This window comes from Lynx canadensis, chromosome E1, assembly GCF_007474595.2.
Source record: "Lynx canadensis isolate LIC74 chromosome E1, mLynCan4.pri.v2, whole genome shotgun sequence".
NCBI classification, from domain to species: Eukaryota; Metazoa; Chordata; class Mammalia; order Carnivora; family Felidae; genus Lynx; species Lynx canadensis.
In genome coordinates this window covers 41801103-41823693 of record NC_044316.2, presented here as the reverse complement: position 1 = coordinate 41823693, position 22591 = coordinate 41801103, and the positions used below count along the sequence as shown (strand labels likewise).

The 22591-nt window shown below is 38.3% G+C and overlaps 1 protein-coding gene across 5 annotated transcripts in view; it reads left to right on the top strand.

Moving 5' to 3' along the window:
- Nucleotides 1–22591, top strand: part of GPATCH8 (G-patch domain containing 8) — a 102071-nt gene that overhangs the window by 58172 nt on the left and 21308 nt on the right. For all 5 annotated transcript variants that reach the window (XM_030296923.2, XM_030296919.1, XM_030296921.1 and 2 more), the window contains 2 exons: nt 1319–1405; nt 19275–19418. In XM_030296923.2, the coding sequence (XP_030152783.1) occupies nt 1319–1405; nt 19275–19418 (231 nt within the window). The remainder of the gene's footprint in view (nt 1–1318; nt 1406–19274; nt 19419–22591) is intronic.

The following is a 22591-nucleotide window of genomic DNA, read 5'->3' as shown; positions in this document are numbered from 1 at the left end:
AAAATAAACCTTTAAAAAATAAATAGAAATTCTCTCTCCCTCTTCCCCTCTCCCGCACTCATGTGTTCTCTCCTAAAATAAAAAGTTAAAATATATATTTTTTTAAATTTTTTAAAAATTGATTTATTTTGAGGGGCGCCTGGGTGGCACAGTCGGTTAAGCGTCCGACTTCAGGCAGGTCACGATCTCGCAGTCCGTGAGTTCGAGCCCCGCGTCAGGCTCTGGGCTGATGGCTCAGAGCCTGGAGCCTGTTTCCGATTCTGTGTCTCCCTCTCTCTCTGCCCCTCCCCCGTTCATGCTCTGTCTCTCTCTGTCCCAAAAATAAATAAACATTGAAAAAAAAATTAAAAAAAAAATTGATTTATTTTGAGAGAGAGACAGTGCAGGTGGGGAAGGGACAGAGAGAGAGAGAGAGAGAGAGAGAGAGAGAGAGAGAGGAAACCCCAAGCAGGCTCTGGACTGGCAGTGCAGAGCCCGACGTGGGATTCGAACCCATGAAACTGCGAGGTCGTGGCCTGAGCTAAAACCAAGATTCGGATGCTTACCCGACTGAACCACCCAGATGCCCCCCAAAATATATATATTTTTTACATTCTCACCTGCTGCTTTTGAGGCAGGTAGATGACAGATAATTCCCCTATTTTAACAGAGGCATAAAGAAGTTGGATGTTGCGGTTTTGTTTTGTTTGTTTTTTGTTTTTTTAGAAGAAAGCGCTTGCAAGCAAGGGAGAGGCAGAGGGAGAGGGAGGGAGAGAACCCCAAGCAAGCTCCATGCTCAGCACTGAGCCCTACGCAGGGCTCAATCTCATGTCCCAAGCTGAAATCATGCATTGGATGCCTAACTGACTGAGCCACCCGGGCGCTCCATGAAGCTGAATGTTTTGCCCAGGGTTGTACCACAAGGCAAGATCAGACTTCAAATCCAGACCCTGGTGCTCATTTCATTAGCCGTTGTTGTTCAACTCTAAAAATGTTTGTTGTGGTAGAAGCTTTGCCCATGTGTACAGCTGTCATCTGTGATACCTTCTTTTCATTGCCTAAAATCTTTTCTCCATTCATTCCTAATTCTTTGGCATTAAACGTTGAAGTAAAGTCTGTTATTATCAAAAATGTGCCTGTTGGGAACCACCAGCACAAAAGGATTAATTAGCTATTTTGCACACATATTTCTTGTGAGGTGACAATAAAGCAAGAGGTGGCTGAGTATAATATGAAGTTTTTAATTTTCATGCAATACTGTAGTTGTACAAATGACTTTTTAATAGTTAATTGGGGGGTTCTTTAGGAATGAAGACTAATTATATCTATTTTTGTGAAGCTTGATTATGCTGAAGATGCTACCGAACGGCGCCGTGTCCTAGAAGTAGAAAAAGAAGACACAGAAGAATTGAGACAGAAGTATAAGGTACTTAAATGAAGCCAGTCTTGCATGTTGGGTGCTCACACTGAAAGAGGTACTTGTTTTGGTGAAGAGGATCTCTTTTGATTACAGCATTTATTTGGCATTTGGTGATGATTAGTAGTAGGCCTCAGGTTTCTGTTGCTTGCCTATTTGTTGCCTTTGTAAAAACTATAGAGCTAATACTCTGTTGGGATGATTGCATTTGTATTTGAAAACACAGTGCCTGGTACACAGGAGGTGGTAGTAGCAGTAAAAATTGTTATTTAAGATTCCTTTGGGAACTTGAAAGTATTGCTAAGCCTTTTATTTTTCAGCGGATTAGGTATTTTAAGAATAATAAATTGAGAACTTTAGTATTTTCCTTTTTAAAGGATTAGTTATAGAAAACTGCAGTTTAAACCATATTGTAAGTTAGCTTTCAAATAGACTGGCCAGGGAACATGCCTTTCAAGATGTACTATCCCCAATCTCTACCAAAAAAATAGGTAAATTTGAAGATAAGAAACAAGTTAAGATTATTGGTCATGATCCTTAAAGTGGGAAGAGGGAAAAAGGATTTATTTTTAAAAATCTGTTCTACCATACAAATATATACAACACAAAAACTGACAAGTGTAAGGAGAAATTTTATATTTACCACAATAGTGGGAGATTTTAATGTATCTCCTTCAGTAACTGATTTAAAAAGTAGGAGAAAAAAAATCAACAAAAGACATTTGAAAGATTTGAATAGTACATTAACAAATTTCACCTAATGGTTGGTATAGAACTATGAATCCACAATCACTGAAAATCAAAAATTTTGAACATATATGGAACATTTATTTAATCAACATTTTCTACCATAATCTGTGTCATAAATAAAGTATCAACAATTTTGAAGAATTGAAATCAAGCAAGCCACAAAGCAACCAAGTTTTAAAATAAAAGGTATGATTTAAAAAAAACAAAACCAAACCCTGTTATATTTTGAGAAAATTATTAGTTTCCAGTCAGTGGAAGAAAAATTCAGAGTGGTAACTGGAAAATATTTTGAACTGAAAGATACAAATACTGTGTTTCACAATTTAAGTAACATATTTTAATTTTTTTTAATTTTTTATGCATTTATTTACATATTGTTATAAATATGTGCTTCATTCACTAATTTACACACTCTTTTTTAATTTTATTTTTTTAGTTTATATCCAAATTAGTTAGCATATAGTGCAACAATGATTTCAGGAGTAGATTCCTTAGTGCCCCTTACCCATTTAGCCCATCCCCCCTCCTGTACCCCTTCCAGTAACCCTCTGTTTGTTCTCCATATTTATGAGTCTCTTATGTTTTGTCCCCCTCCCTGTTTTTATATTATTTTTGCTTCCCATCCCTTATGTTCATCTGTTTTGTCTCTTTAAAGTCCTCATATGAGTGAAGTCATATATTTGTCTTTCTGTGACTAATTTCATTTAGCATAATACCCTCCAGTTGCATCCACGTAGTTGCAAATGGCAAGATTTCATTCTTTTTGATTGCCGAGTAATACTCCATTGTGTGTGTGTGTGTGTGTATGTGTATCTTCTTTATCCACATACCACATCTTCTTGATCCATTCATCCATCGATGGACATTTGGGCTCTTTCCATACTTTGGCTGTTGTTGATAGTGCTGCTTATAAACATTGGGGTGGGTGCATGTGTCCCTTCGAAACAGCACACCTGTATCCCTTGGATAAATACCTAGTAGTGCAATTGGTAGGTCATAGGGTAGTTCTCTTTTTAGTTTTTTGAGGAACCTCCATACTCTTTTCCAGAGTGGCTGCAACAGCTTACATTCCCATTTAATTTTTTTTTAATGTTTATTTTTGAGAGAGAGGGAGTATGTATTTTGAGAGAGAGGGAGGGGCAGAGAGAGAGGGAGACACACAGAATCTGAAGCAGATTCCAGGCTCTGAGCTGCAGCACAGAGCCCGATGCGGGGCTTGAACTCATGAACCATGAGATCATGACCTGAGCTGAAGTCGGTCACTTAATCAACTGAGCCACCCAGGTGCCCCCCTCAAGTAATATTTTTTTTTTTTTAATTTTTTTTTGACGTTTATTTATTTTTGAGACAGAGAGAGACAGAGCATGAACGGGGGAGGGGCAGAGAGAGAGGGAGACACAGAATTGGAAACAGGCTCCAGGCTCTGAGCCATCAGCCCAGAGCCTGACGCGGGGCTCGAACTCACGGACTGCGAGATCGTGACCTGAGCTGAAGTCGGAACTCACGGACTGCAAGATCGTGACCTGAGCTGAAGTCGGACGCTCAACCGACTGAGCCACCCAGGCGCCCCTCAAGTAATATATTTGATAGCAAATATATATCCTTAAATGCTGTGTTAGAGAAAGCAAGAAATGAAGTAAATGTTTCTCTCAGGAAGTTAGAGAAAGAATAGCAAAGTAAACACAAAGAAATAATAAAAGATTAAGAAAACAAAAATGAAGCATAAAACAAAGCCAGAAGTTAGCTGTTTGATGTACTTGTGATATTAAGAAAGAAAAGAGCTTAGAAAACCAGTATCCATAATGAAAAAAGACATTATTGCAGATGTAGTAGGCAGCACTAAAAGATAAAAATATTATGAATAACTTTATTCCATTGAATGCAAAAATAAGATTTAAATGGACAAATTCCTAAGAAATAGAACTTGCTAAAGTATACTAAAAAAAAAGAAAAGAAAGAAAACTTCAGTAGTTCTGTACCTATTATATAAATTGAATCTGTAGTAAAAAAGTCTTTCCAGAAAGCCCAATTAACTTCACTTAGTGAATTCTGTCAAAATTCATATAGGAAGTCACTTCAGTCTTAACCAATAATTTCTAATCTTCCAGAGAATTGAAAATGAAGAAAAAACTCCCCGCTCATTTAGTGAGAGTCTAGTACCACCTTGATGCTAAATCCTGACAAGGATACTTACATGATATTCTCATTTATAATACAGATGCAAATCTTAAAACACGAGCAATTACCGAACCAATTTAGGATGTATCAGTTACGCCAGGAATGCAAAATTGATTTAATGTTAGAAATACAGTCAACCACATTAAGAGGTAAAAGGAAAAAAACTATATGATCATCTCAATAAATGTAAAAAAAAAAAAAACACAAAAAACAGTATATAACATTCTTCATTCATGCATGATGAAAAGTCTTGTCCAAATTGATAAGAAAGAACCTTCCTTAACCAGATAGAATGCTTACAAAAACCATATAGGAAACATCATACAGTCTTTAATTGGTCTCAAAATATTAATACCTGACCTAGGTGTTCGTGCTGTGAATAGAAAGTGTAAATCCTTTAGGTCCACCAGTGAACTGGTCTGAAATTCCAATCTCTTATTTGTTTATATCCTGATAGATGGCGAGTTTCTTGATGCGTTTAAGAGACAGCAGGTAATGATAATAGTGAAATTTTTTTAGTTCCTGTTTCAAGGATGAAGACAGCTTTCTTTTTTTTTAAATTCTTACTTATTACTATTTTTTTTCTTAATGTTTATTTTTTGAAGGAGAGTTCACACGAGGGAGGGGCACAGAGAGAGGGGAGACACAGCATCTGAAGAGGCTCTAGGCTCTGAGCTGTCAGCACAGAGCCCGATGCAGGGCTTGAACTCATGAAACATGAGATCATGACCTGAGCCGAAGTCGGACACTTAACCAACTAAGCCACCCAGGCGCCCATATTTAATTATTTTTTTAAGTAATCTTTACACTCAACATGGGGCTTGAACTCCCAACCCCAAGATCAAGAGTTGCATGCTCTATGTTGGGTTCATGGGACAGTGCATACACTGGTGCTATTACTAATATGTTCTCTGCTTTTCTATATGTTTGAAGCATCTTATAATTGAAAACTAAAAATAAATAGATAAAAAGAATCAACATACATGGAATAAAAAAAAAAATTGCATGTTCTATCAGCTGAGCCAGCCAGGTGCCCCATGCAGAGAACTCTTCCTATTTCTGAACTTTTCACAGGGAGAGCTTAATTAGCCTCTTACCATCAAGGTCCTGAGGCCTAATCTTCAAGCATCTAGGGATTTCTCTGTCTTGTTGAGCTCAGCTCTATGTTAAATTTTTTGTGTTTTGGGGTGTCTGGCTGGCTCAGTCGGTTAAGCGTCCTACTTTTGGATCTTGACTCAGTTCTTGATCTCAGGGTCAGAAGTTCATGCCACGCATTGGGCTTGAAACTGGGCATAAAGCCTACTAACAACGGGGGCGCCTGGGTGGCTCAGTCGGTTAAGCGTCCGACTTCAGCTCAGGTCATGATCTCGTGGTCCGTGAGTTTGAGCCCCGCGTCGGGCTCTGTGCTGACCGCTCGGAGCCTGGAGCCTGTTTCGGATTCTGTGTCTCCCTCTCTCTCTGACCCTCCTCCATTCATTCTCTGTCTCTCTCTGTCTCAAAAATAAATAAACGTTAAAAAAAAATTTTTTTAAAGCCTACTTAAAATGAATGAATGAATGAATGAATAATTTTTTAATGTTTTATTTTATCCAGAATTATAACATGGTGAAATCATCTTCATTCCCTTCCTTTTTTCCTTTCTTAGTCTCTTATCCCTACCTTTTTCTTTATGCACTAGTCAACCCTTTTGGACTGGCTTTAGCACTTTTCACTGAACCACTTTATTCAAGGCCACAAAACACCTGTTTTTGCTAAGTCCAGTAGACTTTTTCAAACTTGTATTACATATTTTTTAAAAAAAAATTTTAATATTTATTTTTGAGAGAGAGGGGTGCAGAGTGGAAGCAGGGGAGGAGCAGAGAGAGAGGGAGACAGAGAATCTGAAACAGCCTCCAGGTTCCAAGCTGTCAGCACAGAGCCTGATGCAGGGCTCAAACCCATGAACCATGAGATCATGACCTGAACCAAAGTCGGACACTTAACCAACTGAGCCACCCAGATGGCCCCAAACTTGTATTCCATTTTGTTTCTTGGCAGCATTCAATACAATTGACCATTTTTTCCTCTTTAAAGCCTTTTCTTTTCTCTTGTTTTTGAAGATTTTATACTTTCCTAGATTCCTCCTTCCTATCTCCCTTACTGCTTCTATATAGATTCCTTTTTGGTCCCTTCTTTTCTGCCTGAACTTTAGATGTTAGAGTTCTTCATATTCAGACCTGGGCACTCTTTTTTCTTTCTAACACTGTCCTTAGGCACTGAATGGTTATTACATTATGTTTCCTTATCTTTCATTTGGTTCTTTTTTCATCCTTTAGGTTCTTTTTTTTTTTTTTTTTTTTTAATGTTTATTTATTTTTGAGACAGAGAGAGACAGAGCATGAACGGGGGAGGGTCAGAGAGAGAGGGAGACACAGAATCGGAAACAGGCTCCAGGCTCTGAGCAGGCAGCACAGAGCCCAACGCGGGGCTCGAACTCACGGACCGCGAGATCGTGACCTGGCTGAAGTCGGACGCTTAACCGACTGCGCCACCCAGGCGCCCTTTAGGTTCTTTTTTATCTTTAGGTGTTAGCTTAGAAATCTTCCCTCATCACCCAATTTAAATAAATCCTCCACTCTACCTCATTCTCTTGTAACACTCTCTTTTATCATTTATAATTATAAAATTTTGTTTGTTCACTTTCTTATAGTCTGTCTACAGTACTGGGCAGAAGGGGCCTTGAGGAGAGAGACTGTGTCTATTTGCCCGTTTATATACTGTATTCAACATAATGCCTGACACATAAGTAGTCAGTAAATACGAGTTGAATAAATAATTTCTTTGAAATAAGGGGAAAAGCCAGATTTATTTGGTATACTGTCTGAAATAGAAATATTCTAGGGGTGCCTGGGTGGTCAGTACATTAAGTGTCTGACTCTTGGTTTTGGCTCAGGTCATGATCTCACAGTTTCATGAGTTCAAGCCCCACATCAGGCTGTGCTGGCAGCACAGAGCCTCCTTGGGATTCTCCTTTCTCCCTCTCTCTCTGCCCCGCCCCAACTTGCACTGTCTCTGTCTCAAAATAAAGAAACTTAAAAAGAAGAAATAGTCTAAAGACTACATTTTATGTATTGTTTTCAAGTAGAAGTCTTAGGCAGATGTATCTGATGGGAAGATCATATGTCTGAACCCTGGGATTTTGTCTTTTGGTTTTTTTTTTAAGTTTATTTATTTATTTTGAGAGAGGGAGAGCGTGTGTTCGTGCACACGGGGAACGGGCAGAGAGAGAGGAAGAGAATCTGAAGCAGGCTCCTCACTGTGAGTGCAGAGCCTGACATGGGGACATGGGGCTCGAATTTACAAACCCTGAGATCATGACCTGAGCCAAAGTCAGATGCTTAACCAACTGAGCCACCCAGGTGTCCCTGAACCCTGGTTTTAAGGGAGGTTGAGAAAGTGAGTTTTCTGATTTCTATCTTGGGAAAACCAGCACTGATAAAGAAGGCTATCCACAAGTTGCTTAACAGCCAGACAACATGAAACTACCCAGGCTGCTTAGCAGAAATGATGCTGAATGATTGAATATGGCAAAAATTACAGTGTGCTATATGTTCACTTTGTAGTTTGAATAAATTTATCCAAACTAGTTCAATACTGACATTCCACAAAATACAGCAACCTTTTCTTGTTTACTGATTAAGTAGCTTATGTGAGAAATGGTATATGATAGAACTGCCTTAAAAATGTATCCAGAAGATACGAAACTGAATAGAAGGCCAATGTCAGAAGGCTTTGAAATGAGACTTATCTTTAGATCTGTTAACTAGAGGAGCTACTAATTGTGAGACTAATATATCTACCCTTGCTGTAAAAGGCTAACAAGTAATCATTTGTCTTTTTTTTTTTATTTATTTTAAAGAGAGAGTGAGCGGGAGAGAGGGGCAGAGGGAGAGACAGTATCCCAACCAGGCTCCACTTTCAGTGCGGAGCCTGATAGAGGGTTCAATCCCATGACCATGGGATTATGACCTGAGATGAAATAGAATCAGATGCTCAACTGAGTGAGCCCCCCAGATGCACCAGTAGTCATTTATCATTCCTTATCTATTATATATTCTTAAAGTAAGCTAGAGAAAAGAAAATATTAAAATCATAAGAAAGAGAACACAGGTGGCTCAGCCAGTTAAGTGTCCAACTTGGGCTCAGGTCGTGATCTCATGGCTTGTGAGTTTGAGCCCCACGTCGGGCTCTGTGCTGACAGCTCAGAACTTGGAGCCTGCTTCGGATTCTGTGTCTCCCTCTCTCTCTGTCCCTCCCCTGCTCACTCTGTGTGTGTGTCTCTCTCTCTCTCTCAAAAATAAATAAAAATTAAAAAAAATTTTTTTAAAGAAAGAGAAGATACATTTACTGTACTGTACTGTATCGGTACTATGAGTTGATGTTATCTGTTTACAAGATGAATAATCTGTCAGTACCTACCTTAATATTGTCTTATATGACACACAATGTTGTAGCTGTTGTACTTATTATTAATACTGTAATCAAAAATAAAAAAGGTAGAGGAGCCTCGGTGGCTCAGTTGGTTAAGCATCTGACTCTTGATTTTCGCTCAGGTCATGATCTCATGGTTCATTAGTTCAAGCCCCACATTGGGCTCCGTGTTGACAGCACGGAGCCTGCTTTAGATTCTCTTTCTCCTCTTCCTGTCTCTGCCCTGCTCTGCTCACACTCTTGCTGTCTCTCAAAAATAAGCAAACATTTAAAAAATGAAAAACTAACATGAAAAAGAAATTATAAGGATTCATGTATTGATAATGAAGAAGCAGTAGTATGATTGCTTTATGGTGGCCTAATCAGTGCAGTTACTTCACAGTAGCCTAGACTATACACTAATGAATGCTTATAAAATTTTTACGGCATACCACATGTTCATAATACATTACTGAAACATTGTTACATTAAAAAAAAATATATATATATATATATATATATATTTCCCTGAGTTGATAGGTTGATACTCAGCTTCTCCAGTTATAAGAGAGCCATACAGTACATAATATAATTCTTTGAAAGCAAAGTTATAAAATAGTTAAGAAAACCAACACATTATTACTTTCCATCAAGTGTTACTTACCTTATTCCTAAGTAAGGATAGGCTATCCACTTCCATATAGTCTTGCACAGGATGTCCTACATTATGAGTACTTGGGAAATGATGATGACATAAAAACGTCTCTCAGAATTCTTGTCATATAGTTACTAGATTTTCACACAAAGACAGTAACACACATACACAGCAGATAAGTTTATTAACTATATGGCATGATGATTATATTACTGTTCATTAAGTGGAAGTGGATTATGATAAAGGTTTTCTTCATCTTCACATTGAGAAGGCTGAGGAGGAAGAAGAGGGGTTGGTCTTGTATCAAGGGTAGAAGGAGGTAGAAGGGGAGGTAGGAGAAGCTGGCACACTTAGTATAACTTTATGGAAATACGTCATTATTTCTTATTTATTCATTCATTCATTCATTTATTTATTTATTTTGCTTTTTCATTTTCAAAAAAATGTTTCTATTCATTGTCTTCCGCCATTTGCTTTAATTTCAGTGCCTGTGTCCTAGATGGGTCCATGTGGTAAAAGAAGTCAAAAGCAGTCTTGAATAATCAAAACCCTTCTTCCAGATAGATTACTGCCAACTTGTTCTCTGGCACTGCTGCTTCTACATTTTCTTCCTTATTGTCTGGCTCTGGTGTGGAAGCAGTTGTCTCCATTGAGTTGTCTTCTGTTAATCCCTCTGTTAGCTCTTGATTTTTTCAAGATCCATATATTGCACCCTTCCCCACCACCATCACTTCCCCTCCCGCCCATTTACTATTTCTTCTGTGATTTCTGTGATTGGCTCTATTATAAATTCTGTGAAATCATGCACAACATCTGGACACAGTTTTCTCCGGCAGGAATTTATTATTTGGAAATGTTATGGCTTTCACGGCTTTTTCTGTAACAACAATGGCATCTTCAGTGGTGTAATCCTCCCAAACTTTCATATTCTCTCTTTTGGGGTTCTCTTTCATAGTGTTCACAATCCTTTCTGTAGTGTACTGTGTATAATAACCCCGTGATCTAGAGGCTGAATTAAAGACCTTGTGTTTGGGGGCAGAAAGACTACTTCAGTGCCTTTGCTGAATTCACCAGGTTCTGGGTGGCTGAGGGATTGTCCAGTATCAGAAGAACTTTAAAAGGCAGTCTGTACTGGCAAGGTACTTCCTGAGTTCAGGGACAAAGCACTGATGGAAGCAATCCAGAAAAAGCATTCTACTTGTCCAAGCCTTCTTGTACAACCAAAAGACTGATAGCGGTGTTTATTTTTTCCCTTTAAGGCTAGGGGTTGGGGTAGGGGTGGAGGTGGAAGTTAGCTTTATAGGTAAGGGCAGTCCTGATCATAAACCCAACTGTATTTGCATAAAACAGTAGGGTTAGCCTCTCCCTTCCTGCCTTAAATCCTGGTGTTTGCTTCTCTTTCTTGCTAATAAATGTCATGTGTGGCATCCCATCCCCAGAGTAGGACACTTTTATCTGCATTAAAAACTTGTTCAGACAGATAACCTTTTTCCTCAGGGATTTTCTTAATGGCACCTGGGAACTTGTCTGCTGCATCCTGGTTGGAAGAAGCCGCTTTTCCTGTTATCCTGATAGGTTTTGGCCAGACCTCTTTATAAAATTATCCAACCATCTTTTGCCTGCATTAAATTCTCTAGCTTTAGATCCTTCACCTTTTGCTTTAAGTTGTCATATAATCACTTCACTGTTTTTTAACCGTATCAGAGTCCGTATGTATTCCTTTCTTATAGCAATCCTAAACACACAAAAGCTTCCTTTTCAATACGAGATTGAAAGGTTATGCACAAAAAGTGCAAGGTTTTTGCACCGGCTAATTCAGCTGCAGTGGCAGCTTCACAGGTTTCCTTTTTCTTTCTTTCTTTTTTTTTTTTAATGGTCCTTACATTGGATTCATTTATCTTCAAATGTCAGGCAACCACTGTTGCTGATGTAAATCTATGGTATTTATCTAGCAGTTCACCTTTTTCTTGTAATGTCATGACTTTTTTCTGCTTGTGAGCATTTACAGCATCACTAGTGGCACTTTGTGTGGGTCTTGTGGTGTTATTCAAGGTTTACAGTATTGCACTAAACATGATGAAAAATACACAAGAACTAGGAGAGATCACTTTTTACTGCAGTACCCAATTTGCTAGAGAGATGAACTGCTCATGCAGAGATGATTAACATCACACAGCATTTTAAGTGGATATTCTCAACACTTGAGCTCACCCCAGCAGCAATAGGAGATAGCTGTGAAATTATTACAGTAGTACAGCATGTACTACAGTTCTTTATGCAGTTATGATTTAATACATCATCTTTACATTTGTTCACATTTCTCTCTGCCAGTGGTACCATTTAAGGTCTGTAAGTGTGTACATAAGTTTTGATAAATTTTAACTTTTTGTAATAGGTTTGCATGTGTTTTATGGTAATAAATGATAAACTAGTATCTATAAGTGTTTTATGCATTAATGACACACTGTTTTTTTCTTTGTTCTTTTTTTTTTCTTTTTGGTATTTTTTAGACTATGTGATTTATCTGCAAATTTTTTCAAATTGTTGCAGATCTCCAAAAACTTTCCAATGTATTTATTGGAAAAAATCCTCATGTACGTGGACCCATGCAGTTCAAATTCATTCAAAGATCAACTGTACTCAGCTTGTTTTGAGATGTCTTTTGATGTCTAGCTTTTAAATGGAACTGCTGAGGCAAATTGGACCACCTTTTTGGGTCAGTCCCACAGTTGTGAGCCAAAACCTCATTAAGACCAGTGGATAACCAACATGTCTGTGTTGGCTTTTCAGATTAGCAGTGCAGCTCATTTGGAGAATAGCCTCTTAATATTTAATTCCATAACTGGCCACAGTCTCAAGTAATGCTTTTGCCTTAAAGTCTAAAAAAAAAGATGGGGCGCCTGGCTGGCTCAGTGAGTAGAGCATGTGACTCTTGATCTTGGGGTCAGGAGTTCAAGCCCCACATTGCTTGTAGAGATTACTTAGAAGAAAAAAAGTTAATTGAGTATTGATATAGTTGCTCCAGCTTTATTTTGGCTAGTATTTGCCCGACATATATCTTTTTCTGTCCTTTAACTTCCAACTTTCTGAGTTGTTTCTTGAGTTTGGGGATATCTCTTGTGATCAACATGTAGTTGGATTTTGTTTTTCTGGTGATTTTTTTTTAGTACATCTACATTTCTTTTTTCTTTTTCTTTTATTTCTTTCTTTTTCTTTCTTTTTTTTTTTTTTTTTAATGTTTATGTATTTATTTTGAGAGAGGGAGAGAGAGAATCCCAAGCAGGCTCGATGCTGTCAGTATGGAACCTGAAATGGGGCTTGAACTCAACAAAACCATGAGATCATGACCTGAGCCAAGATGAAGAGTTGGACGCCTAACCAACTGAGCCACCCAGGAGTCCCAGTACCTTTACTGGGTGATTCTTGTGATTTCTTATCTACCTTTTTACTTTATATTTTGCTGATTTTTCTGTCCTGTCTTACCTTTATAAAATTGAAGTTTTCTTATTTTTTTCCCTTCACTATTTCTGTTCTTCTAATAATTACCCTTGGGAGTTTAAATTATGCTTAATTTAACAAAGTCTAAAGTTAACTCCATCTCATTAGAAGGACTCGAGAACATTTAAACTTTGAATGCCCTCTTCTGTTACATTTGGCTATATCAGCTAGCATTTTGCTTTTTATCCTTTTTCAGTCCTGCAAACTAGGTATTGTTTTTGTTATTATGTGTATATATGTGTGTGCATATATATGTATATATATGTATATATTTATATAATTTTTGTTATTATAATATATTTTTTTGTTTTTGTTATATATTGTGTGTGTGTGTGTGTGTATATATATCATATATTTTTATTGCTTACCATTTACTTTCAGTATTTCAGACCTTTTTACTGGCATTTTCCTTTTTCCCTAAAGTATATTCTTAAGGAAACCGTGACATTCAGGTCCACAGTTAGAAACATGTTTAATACAGGGCTGCCTGGGTGGCTTGATTGGTTGAGTGTCTGACTCTTGATTTTGGCTCAGGTCATGATCACAGGGTCATGGAATCGAACCCCGCTTCGGGCTCTACACTCAGGGTGGAGCCTGCTTAAGATATTCTCTCTCACCCCACTAAAAAGGACAACTATAGACCAATTTCCCTGATGAACATGCATGCAAAAATCCTCAACAAGATACTAGCCAACCGGATCCAAGAATACATTAAAAAAATTATTCACCACAACCAAGTGGGATTTATACCTAGGATGCAGGGCTGGTTCAATATCCGCACAACAATCAATGTGATTCATCACATCCAATAAAAGAAAGGACAAAAACCATATGATCCTCTCAATAGATGCAGAGAAAGCATTTGACAAAATACAGCACCCTTTCTTGATAAAAACCCTCAAGAAAGTAGGGATAGAAGGATCATACCTCGAGATCATAAAAGCCGTATATGAACAACCCAACGCTAATATCATCCTCAACGGGGAAAACTGACAGCTTTCCCCCTATGGTCAGGAACAAGACAGGGATGTCCACTCTTGCCACTGTTATTCAACATAGTATTGGAAATCTTAGCCTCTGCAACCAGACAACACAAAGAAATGAAAGGCATCCAAATCGGCCAGAAGAAGGTCAAACTTCCACTCTTTGCAGATGACATGATACTCTATATGGAAAACCCAAAAGATTCCACCAAAAAACTGCTAGAACTGATTCATGAATTCAGCAAAGTTGCAGGATATACAATCAATGCACAGAAATGAGTTGCATTCCTATTCACCAACAATGAAGCAACAGAAGGAGAAATCAAGGAATCGATCCCATTTACAGTTGCACCCAAAACCATAAAATACCTAGGAATAAATCTAACCAAAGAGGTAGAAAGTCTATACACTGAAAACTATAGAAAGCTTCTGAAAGAAATTGAAGAAGACACAAAAAAATGGGAAAAGATTCCATGCTCCTGGATAGGAAGAACAAATATTGTTAAAATGTCGATAGTACCCAAAGCAATCTACATATTCAATGCAATCCCTACCTATCAAAATAACACCAGCAGTCTTCACAGAGCTAGAACAATCCTAAAATTTGTGTGGAACCAGAAAAGACCCTAAATAGCCAAAGCAATCTTGAAAAAGAAAACCAAAGCAGGAGGCATCACAATCCCAGACTTCAAGCTATACTACAAAGCTGGAATCATCAAGACAGTATGGTACTGGCATAAGAACAGACACTCAGATCAATGAACAGAGTAGAGAACCCAGAAATGGACCCACAAACGTATGGCCAACTAATCTTTGATAAGGCAGGAAAGAATATCCAATGAAATAAAGACAGTCTCTTCAGCAAGTGGTGCTGGGAAAACTGGACAGCGACACGAAGAAGAATGAACCTGGACCACTTTCTTACACCATACACAAAAATAAACTCAAAATGGATGAAAGACCTAAATGTAAGACAGGAAGCCATCAGGATCCTCGAGGAGAAAGCGGGCAAAACCCTCTTTGATCTTGGCCGCAGCAACTTCTTACTCGACATGTCTCTGGAGGCAAGGGAAACAAAAGCAAAAATGAACTACTAGGACGTCATCAGAATAAAAAGTTTCTGCACAGCGAAGGAAACAATCAGCAAAACTAAAAGGCAACTGACAGAATGGGAGAAGATATTTGTAAACGACATATCAGATAAAGGGTTAGTACCCAAAATCTACAAAGAACTTACCAAACTCAACCCCCAAAAAACAAATAATCCAGTGAAGAAATGGGCAAAAGACATGAATAGACACTTCTCCAAAGAAGACATCCAGATGGCCAACCGACACATGAAACAATGCTTAACATCACTCATCACGGAAATGCGTATCAAAACCCCAATGAGATACCACCTTACACCTGTCAGAATGGCTAACATTAACAACTCAGGCCACAACAGATGTTGGCGAGGATGCGGAGAAAGAGGATCTCTTTTTGCATTGTTGGTGCGAATGCAAGCTGGTGCAGCCACTCTGGAAAACAGTATGGAGGTTCCTCAAAAAACTAAAAATAGAACTACCCTACGACCCAGCAATTGCACTACTAGGTATTTATCCAAGGGATACAGGTGTGCTGTTTCAAAGGGACACACGCACCCCCATGTTTATAGCAGCACTATTAACAATAGCCAAAGTATGGAAAGAGCCCAAGTGTCCATCAGTGGATGAATGGATAAAGATGTGGTATACATATACAATGGAGTATTACTCAGCAATCAGAATGAAATCTTGCCATTTGCAACTACGTGGATGGAACTGGAGATAGTATTCTAAGCGAAATTAGTCAGAGAAAGACAAATATATGACTTCACTCATATGAGGACTTGAAGAGGCAAAACAGATGAATATAAGGGAAGGGAAACAAAAATAGTATAAAAACACGGAGGGGGACAAAACAGAAGAGACTCCTAAATATGGAGAACAAACAGAGAGTTACTGGAGGGGATGTGGGGGGGGGGGGTGAACTAAATAGGTAAGGGGCATTAAGGAATCAACTACTGAAATCATTGTTGCACTATATGCTAACTAATTTGGATGTAAATTTTAAAAAATAAAGTTAAAAAAAAATTCACTCCCTGTCCCCCCACTGTGACTCTTCCCTGCTCATGCTGTCTCCCTCTCTCAATAATTAAATATGTTTAATATTGCAACCACTTACAACTGAAACAAAAGTTTTACAAGACAGAATTTACCCTTATGTGAACTATATTCTGTATTTTTCTGGTTTTGGGGGTTTTTTTTCCTTTGCCTGCTATAATTTACTAAACTAATGTCATGACTTACTGGTGAATTACAATCTATGATTTCAGAAATACTGCTTTATTAGGAAGGGGTTTTTTTTTATTTAAAAAAAATCTTTTTATTCATTTTTGAGAGAGAGAGACAGGCGTGTGAGTAGGGGAGGAACAGAGAGAGAGGGAGACACAGAATCCGAAGCAGGTTCCAGGCTCTGAGCTGTCAGCACAGAGCCTGATGCAGGGCTCGAACTTGTGAACCGCGAGATCATGAGGTGAAGTCGGATGCCCAACTGACTGAGCCACCCAGGTGCCCCTAGGAAGGTTCTTTTGAATGAATCTCTTGGTGGTAAAACTTTTTTATCTGGAGATGCCTTAATTTAATCACTTCTGAAAAATAGGTCATTTGGTATACATGTGACATGTATTTTCTCTAATAAGCACACGGTCTTCTACTTTACATTGCTTTTGAGTCTGCTGTCAGTCTGATTGTGGGTAATCTTTAAGTTTTTTCTGGGTATCTTGGGATTTGGTGGTCTTTAGTCCTTTTGTAGTTTCATTGCAGTGTATCTAGGTGCACATTTTTATTTAGCCTGTGTGGTATACTTTGTGCTTCCTGTATCTGTGGAGTTATGTCTTTAACTAGTTTGGAAAAATTCTCAGCCTTTATATCTTCAAATATTTTTCTCTCATCTATGCTATCCTGTTTTTCTGGGATTCCACTTGTACATGTGTAAATACTATATACTCTGTGGCTTCTAAACCTCTCTTGCATATTATCTGTCTCTGTACCTCATTCTAAGTAATTTCAAACTGACTTCTACCTCTTTTAGTTTACTACATCTTTTTTTTTTTTAATTTTTTTTTTTTAACGTTTATTTATTTTTGAGACAGAGAGAGACAGAGCATGAACGGGGGGAGGGGCAGAGACAGAGGGAGACACAGAATCGGAAACAGGCTCCAGGCTCTGAGCCATCAGCCCAGAGCCTGACTCGGGGCTCGAACTCACGGACCGAGAGATCGTGACCTGAGCTGAAGTCGGACGCTTAACCGACTGAGCCACCCAGGCGCCCCTACTACATCTTTTTTAAATTGACATATAAATTGAATACTATAAAATTCATCTTTTTAAAGTGGCTTTTAGTATATTCCATAAGCTTGTACAACCATTGCTACAGTCTAATTCCAGAACATTTTCACTTCCCTACTGCATCTTTTTTGAGGTGTGTCTGGCCTGTTTTTTTCATCCATCCTCTAGGTAGCTGATTAATTTTTTGGTTTATTTTTTATGGTTCTTATTTGGTTCTTTCTGCAGTCTGCCTAGGTTTTTTTGTTTTGTTTATGTTTTGTTGTTTTATTTTGTTTTAAGTAGGCTTCATGCCCAACATGGGGCATGAACTCACTACCCTGAGATCAAGTCACATGCTCTACCGACTGAACTTGCAAAACCGCGAGATCAGGACCTGAGCAGAAACCAAGAGTCAGATGTTTAACCTACTGAGCCACCTAGGTGCCCCACTGAGAGGATTTTTTTTTTTTCCCTCTGCCAAGATGCAGAGGTCTTCAGTACTCTCCAGCCCACTCACAGGTTCTTTCATTTATTAATGAGGCTTCTGTGATCTATTCCCCCATCTTGCTCAAACCCCAAGTTCCTGTGTCACTACCCACATGTCCTAAGGAGAGCCTTTGCCCATCACAGCCTGATACCAATTTCAGTTATTTGATTTGTTTTATTTTCTATTGCCTCTTTTTTTTAACTTTTTTTTTTTTTAACATTTATTTATTTTTGAGAGAGAGAGCATGACCAGGGGAGGGGCAGAGAGAGAGGGAAACACAGAATCCGAAGCAGGCTCCAGGCTCCAAGCTGTCAGCACAGAACCTGATGCGGGGCTTGAACTCACAAACTGCGAGATCATGACCTGAGCCGAAGTTGGACGCTTAACTGACTAAGCCACCCAGCCGCCCCTCTGTTGCCTCTTTTGAGGATATTTCTATGGTTCCTTACACTGCAGTACAAATTGTGTTTTTTATTTCTGGTTGTTTGGGGGGTTTTTTAGCCAGGGGTAGGAGTAGGGGATGCCACCATATGCTAAAAGGCAAAGTAAAAGTAAACTCTTTTTGGGGGTGTCTGGGTGGTTCAGTTGGTTAAGCATCCCACTTCATCTTAGGTCATGATCTTGAAGTTCATGGGTTCGAGCCCCGTGTTGACTCTGCTGACAGCTCAGAGCCTGGAGCCTGCTTCAGATTCTGTGTCTCCCTCTCTCTCTGCTCCTGCCCTGCTGTGCTCTCTCTCTCTCTCAAAAAATAAACATTCAAAAAATTTTGTTTGGGGGCGCCTGGGTGGCTCAGTCGGTTAAGCGTCCGACTTCGGCTCAGGTCATGATCTTACAGTTCGTGAGTTCGAGCCCTGCGTCGGGCTCTGTGCTGACAGCTCAGAGCCTGGAGCCTGCTTCGGATTCTGTGTTTCCCTCTCTCTCTGCCCCTCCCCTGTTCATGCTCTGTCTCTCTCTGTCTCAAAAATAAATAAATAAAAAAAAGAAGGTTCTTCTTATGTTAAAAAAAAAAAAATTTTGTTTGTTTCTCATTTCTGGTTGCTTGGGTTTTTTTGTTTTTTTTTTTTTTTAGCCAGAGGTAGGAGTAGGGGATGCCACCATAATGCCAAAAGGCAAAGTAAAATTAAACTCTTTCGGGGGGGCGGGGGAGGGCACTGGGGTGGTTCAGTCAGTTACTCATCTGGTTTCGGGTCAAGTCATGATCTCATGGTTCCTGAGTTTGAGCCCCGCATCGGGCTCTGTGCTGACAGAGCTCAGAGCCTGGAACCGGCTTTGGATCCTCTTTCGTCTCCCTTTCTCTGCCCCTCTCCTGCTCACGCTCTGTCTCTCTCTCTTTCTCAAAAATAAATAAACATGGAACTCTTTTTGAATGTTTATTTATTTGAAGACAACTATTAGTACACACAAATTACCCACCTAATTGCCACTTGTGTTCCATCTAGTTTTTGCTAGTACCGCTAAATAACCGTCTTTATACCATTCACTTAAAATTCTAAGTTCATTTTTTGTTTGTATTTTGTGGTTCTTACAGGATTATGTTGACAAAGAGAAGGCCATTGCCAAAGCACTGGAAGACCTCAGAGCCAACTTTTACTGTGAACTCTGTGATAAGCAATATCAGAAACATCAGGAATTTGACAACCACATCAACTCCTATGATCATGCACACAAGCAGGTGAGGAATAGTTGCTTGCTAGCAAAACAATACTTTATTTGTTAGAATTATTGAATTTTATAAATGTACCCCAAAAATCTTGGTGACTATGGTTTCTTATATCTGCCAGTCTTTATCTGAGGTCTATCTGACTTACTTTTTTTTTCAGTGACAAGTCCTGACATAGACCTCCCTCTTCCAAGAATTTATGTAGAGAATTGTGAGCTTCATAAATCTTGCATAAAGTTTTTGGCTTTGATTATTTTCTGAATTTGTATTTAATTTGGTAGTTCAACTGAGGATCACTAGGAGTTTTATTTCCCTTTCTCTCTCTTTGTGAACATGTTAAACTTTGAATAGTTATCCCAGACTGTGGGTGCTTCATCTTCTGTATACAGGAGTTCATGCTTTATTGGCTACTATTTCCTATCAGTAAGTTATTTTGTTATTTGGTATACCTTGGAAACTAGATAAATCTTGAGAAGGAAAAAGAATTAAATGCTGTCCTAACTTTAACAAAAACCTCTGGTGCTGCATGTTGAAGAGCTTGCTAAAAAGTGAATTATACTTTCTTTGCAGTCTTTTTTGCTTTCACTGACTTAGAAAATAAAATTGTACCTAACTAGATACTGGCATAAAGAAGGTGGCCCAGGGGGGATTTTAGAAGAAAGAAATGGATCTTTAAATTTCTGGCTTATTGAATAATTTTGAGCCATTTGATGTTGGGTGATTTTAGCAGAATTTACTAGGTCTTTGAAGGCATAATAGTTGTATTTGTTAAACTTGTAAGATTTATGAGCATTGCTGGAATGCTGTCTTAAGTGGATCTGTTGAACCAACTTTTTTTTTTTAATACCTTTGCTTCATCTTTCAACCAGCCATAAGATTTCAGTGCACAAGTAAAGAGCAAGCTTTAAGCTTTACTAGCACAAGGATAGTTTGTAAACTGTTATACTTTTTGCAACAATCTCTCTCATGTTTAACCACACCTAACCAATTTAAGATGCTTCCACTGATAGAATTGTATTCAAGACAGCTTTTGAACTTTTGATACACCTTTGGACATTGTGTATTATCAAGGTCTGCTTAATTTGAAGAAGAGAAATATAGAGAGGATATATATGGACAAGATATATACTGGAGTTACTTTACTTTTTCAAAGAAACATCTGTCAAGAAAGAGTTACAACAGCAAATATTGCTTATCCAGTCATTTTTCTGCCTTCTCAGTGTATACATAATTCAAATTTGGGGGTTATTTTTTATGGAATTGAGAAAGACTTGTAGCATCTAAACACACAACCACCTTTTTGGGCTCTAAAAATTTCTTCAATTAAGAATTGTCTACGGGGGACAAAATTGTCTGTGATGGGGCGCCTGGCTGGCTCAGTCGGTGGAACATGTGACTCTTGATCTCAGGGTCGTGAGTTCAGGCCCCACGTTGGGCTTAAAGCGTACTTTAAAAAAAAAAAGAGTTGTCTGATAAATTAGGACTCCAGAAGAAACTTTAGGCACCAAAAGGACATTTAGAAAGGTTACATTTTTAGTTGATGAGAAGTCTCTTGAGTAAAGTTTCTATTAGAAAAAAAATAAACCAGGAAAAGTATAATTCAGACTTGAGCAATGTTTAGATTGCTTTTTAAGGGAAAATATTCTATCCAAGCAACAGAATTACAAATGAAATCTGAGCAGAAATGCAGAACTAGTGAAATTCACATCGACAGCATTGATGTGAGGGATGATAATGTTTCAGTGATGCTGCTTTCAACTTAAGAGTAGTAGTAATTGTTACAGCTCTGGTTCATTTGAATTTGACATGTCTGTTCTGTGCACCTTGGGATGACTTCATTCTCTCTCCATGTCTCTCTCCACATGGGGAGTTTTGTCCTCTAGGGAACACTTGACATTGTTGATTGCCACAATTAGGAAGATGGTGCTACTGGCATGTAGTGGGTAGAGGTGCTTCTAAATATCCTACAATGCACAGGAAAGCTCCTTGCAACACAGAATACCTGGCCCAAAATGTCAATAGTGCTGAGGTTGAGAAACCCTATTCTATTAAGACTACTGAAAAACTTTCAAAGACATATGATATTGCAAAATCATTTGGCCTTTCCTTGGTACAAACAAATCACTGTCATTTTAAGTCCCTAGTTATGTTATAAACATTTGTAAAGTGCTCATCTAGATGATCCCAAATACTCATATTTTTTAGATTATCATTTCATTTAAAAATGAAAATACAAAATTAAGGGTTTCTTATAAGGAACTTATGGACTACCTTTCTCCATTAACATAGAAAAATGTCTGCAGTCCTTGGTCTGGGAAGAAATCTTTAGCTGGTATGGTTAATGAATGCATGTGAGCCTGTTTCTTCACCGTGCTCAAAAGTCCATCTTAGGTATTAAAAAAAGAATGAATGTAGTGTGAGTTTGTTGTTTTCTTTGGTTTTGGCGGAGTTTTCTGTATTTGGTTGAAACATAGGCTTTTTCATCTTTCTTTATACTGCCCTCTTAGTGCAGATAGAGTAGAATCTTGAAACAATGCTATAAATATATAAACAAAAATTCACAGTACTAAATTTTTTTATAGTTCTCTTCCCTTTACTTAGAATTTCTAAAGAGCCTTTAATTGCCCTTGGTACAACACAGCTAAATAACCCCTAAGAGGAGCTATGTCCTGTTTTTCATTCCTCTTTGATGGACATGAACTTACCATACAAATGGAGCTACCATTTTCCAAATTCATGCTCTAAAATCATAAAGACACCCTGTCTTGTCTTCCAGGAAGGCACACAGGATTATTATGAATCTGAGATAATAGGTAAGTACATTCAACCCCTATATCAGTAATCCCTAGTTTGCATCTTCCATCAAATTTTTACTATTAAAATTTCCAGAGAAATAATCTATCCTGTTAGTGGTAAAACTAGTAGTATAGACAGGATTCTGAACACGCCCTTTTCTTTATTAAGCACAAATAATCTCTCAAAAAAGGGCTGTGTGGTCACCCACATTTTGTGGTGATTTTGGGGGGTTGTTATCATGTGCCTCTCCCTATTCACTAGTTTTTCTCAAAATTTCCAAGATTTTTGTGAAGAAAGTCACTAACCTGCAAATATGAAGACCCAGCTTTTTTAAAGATGAAAAAGCTAATTAGACATTTTGGCTCTTTTCAGCAGTTTAACTCTCATTT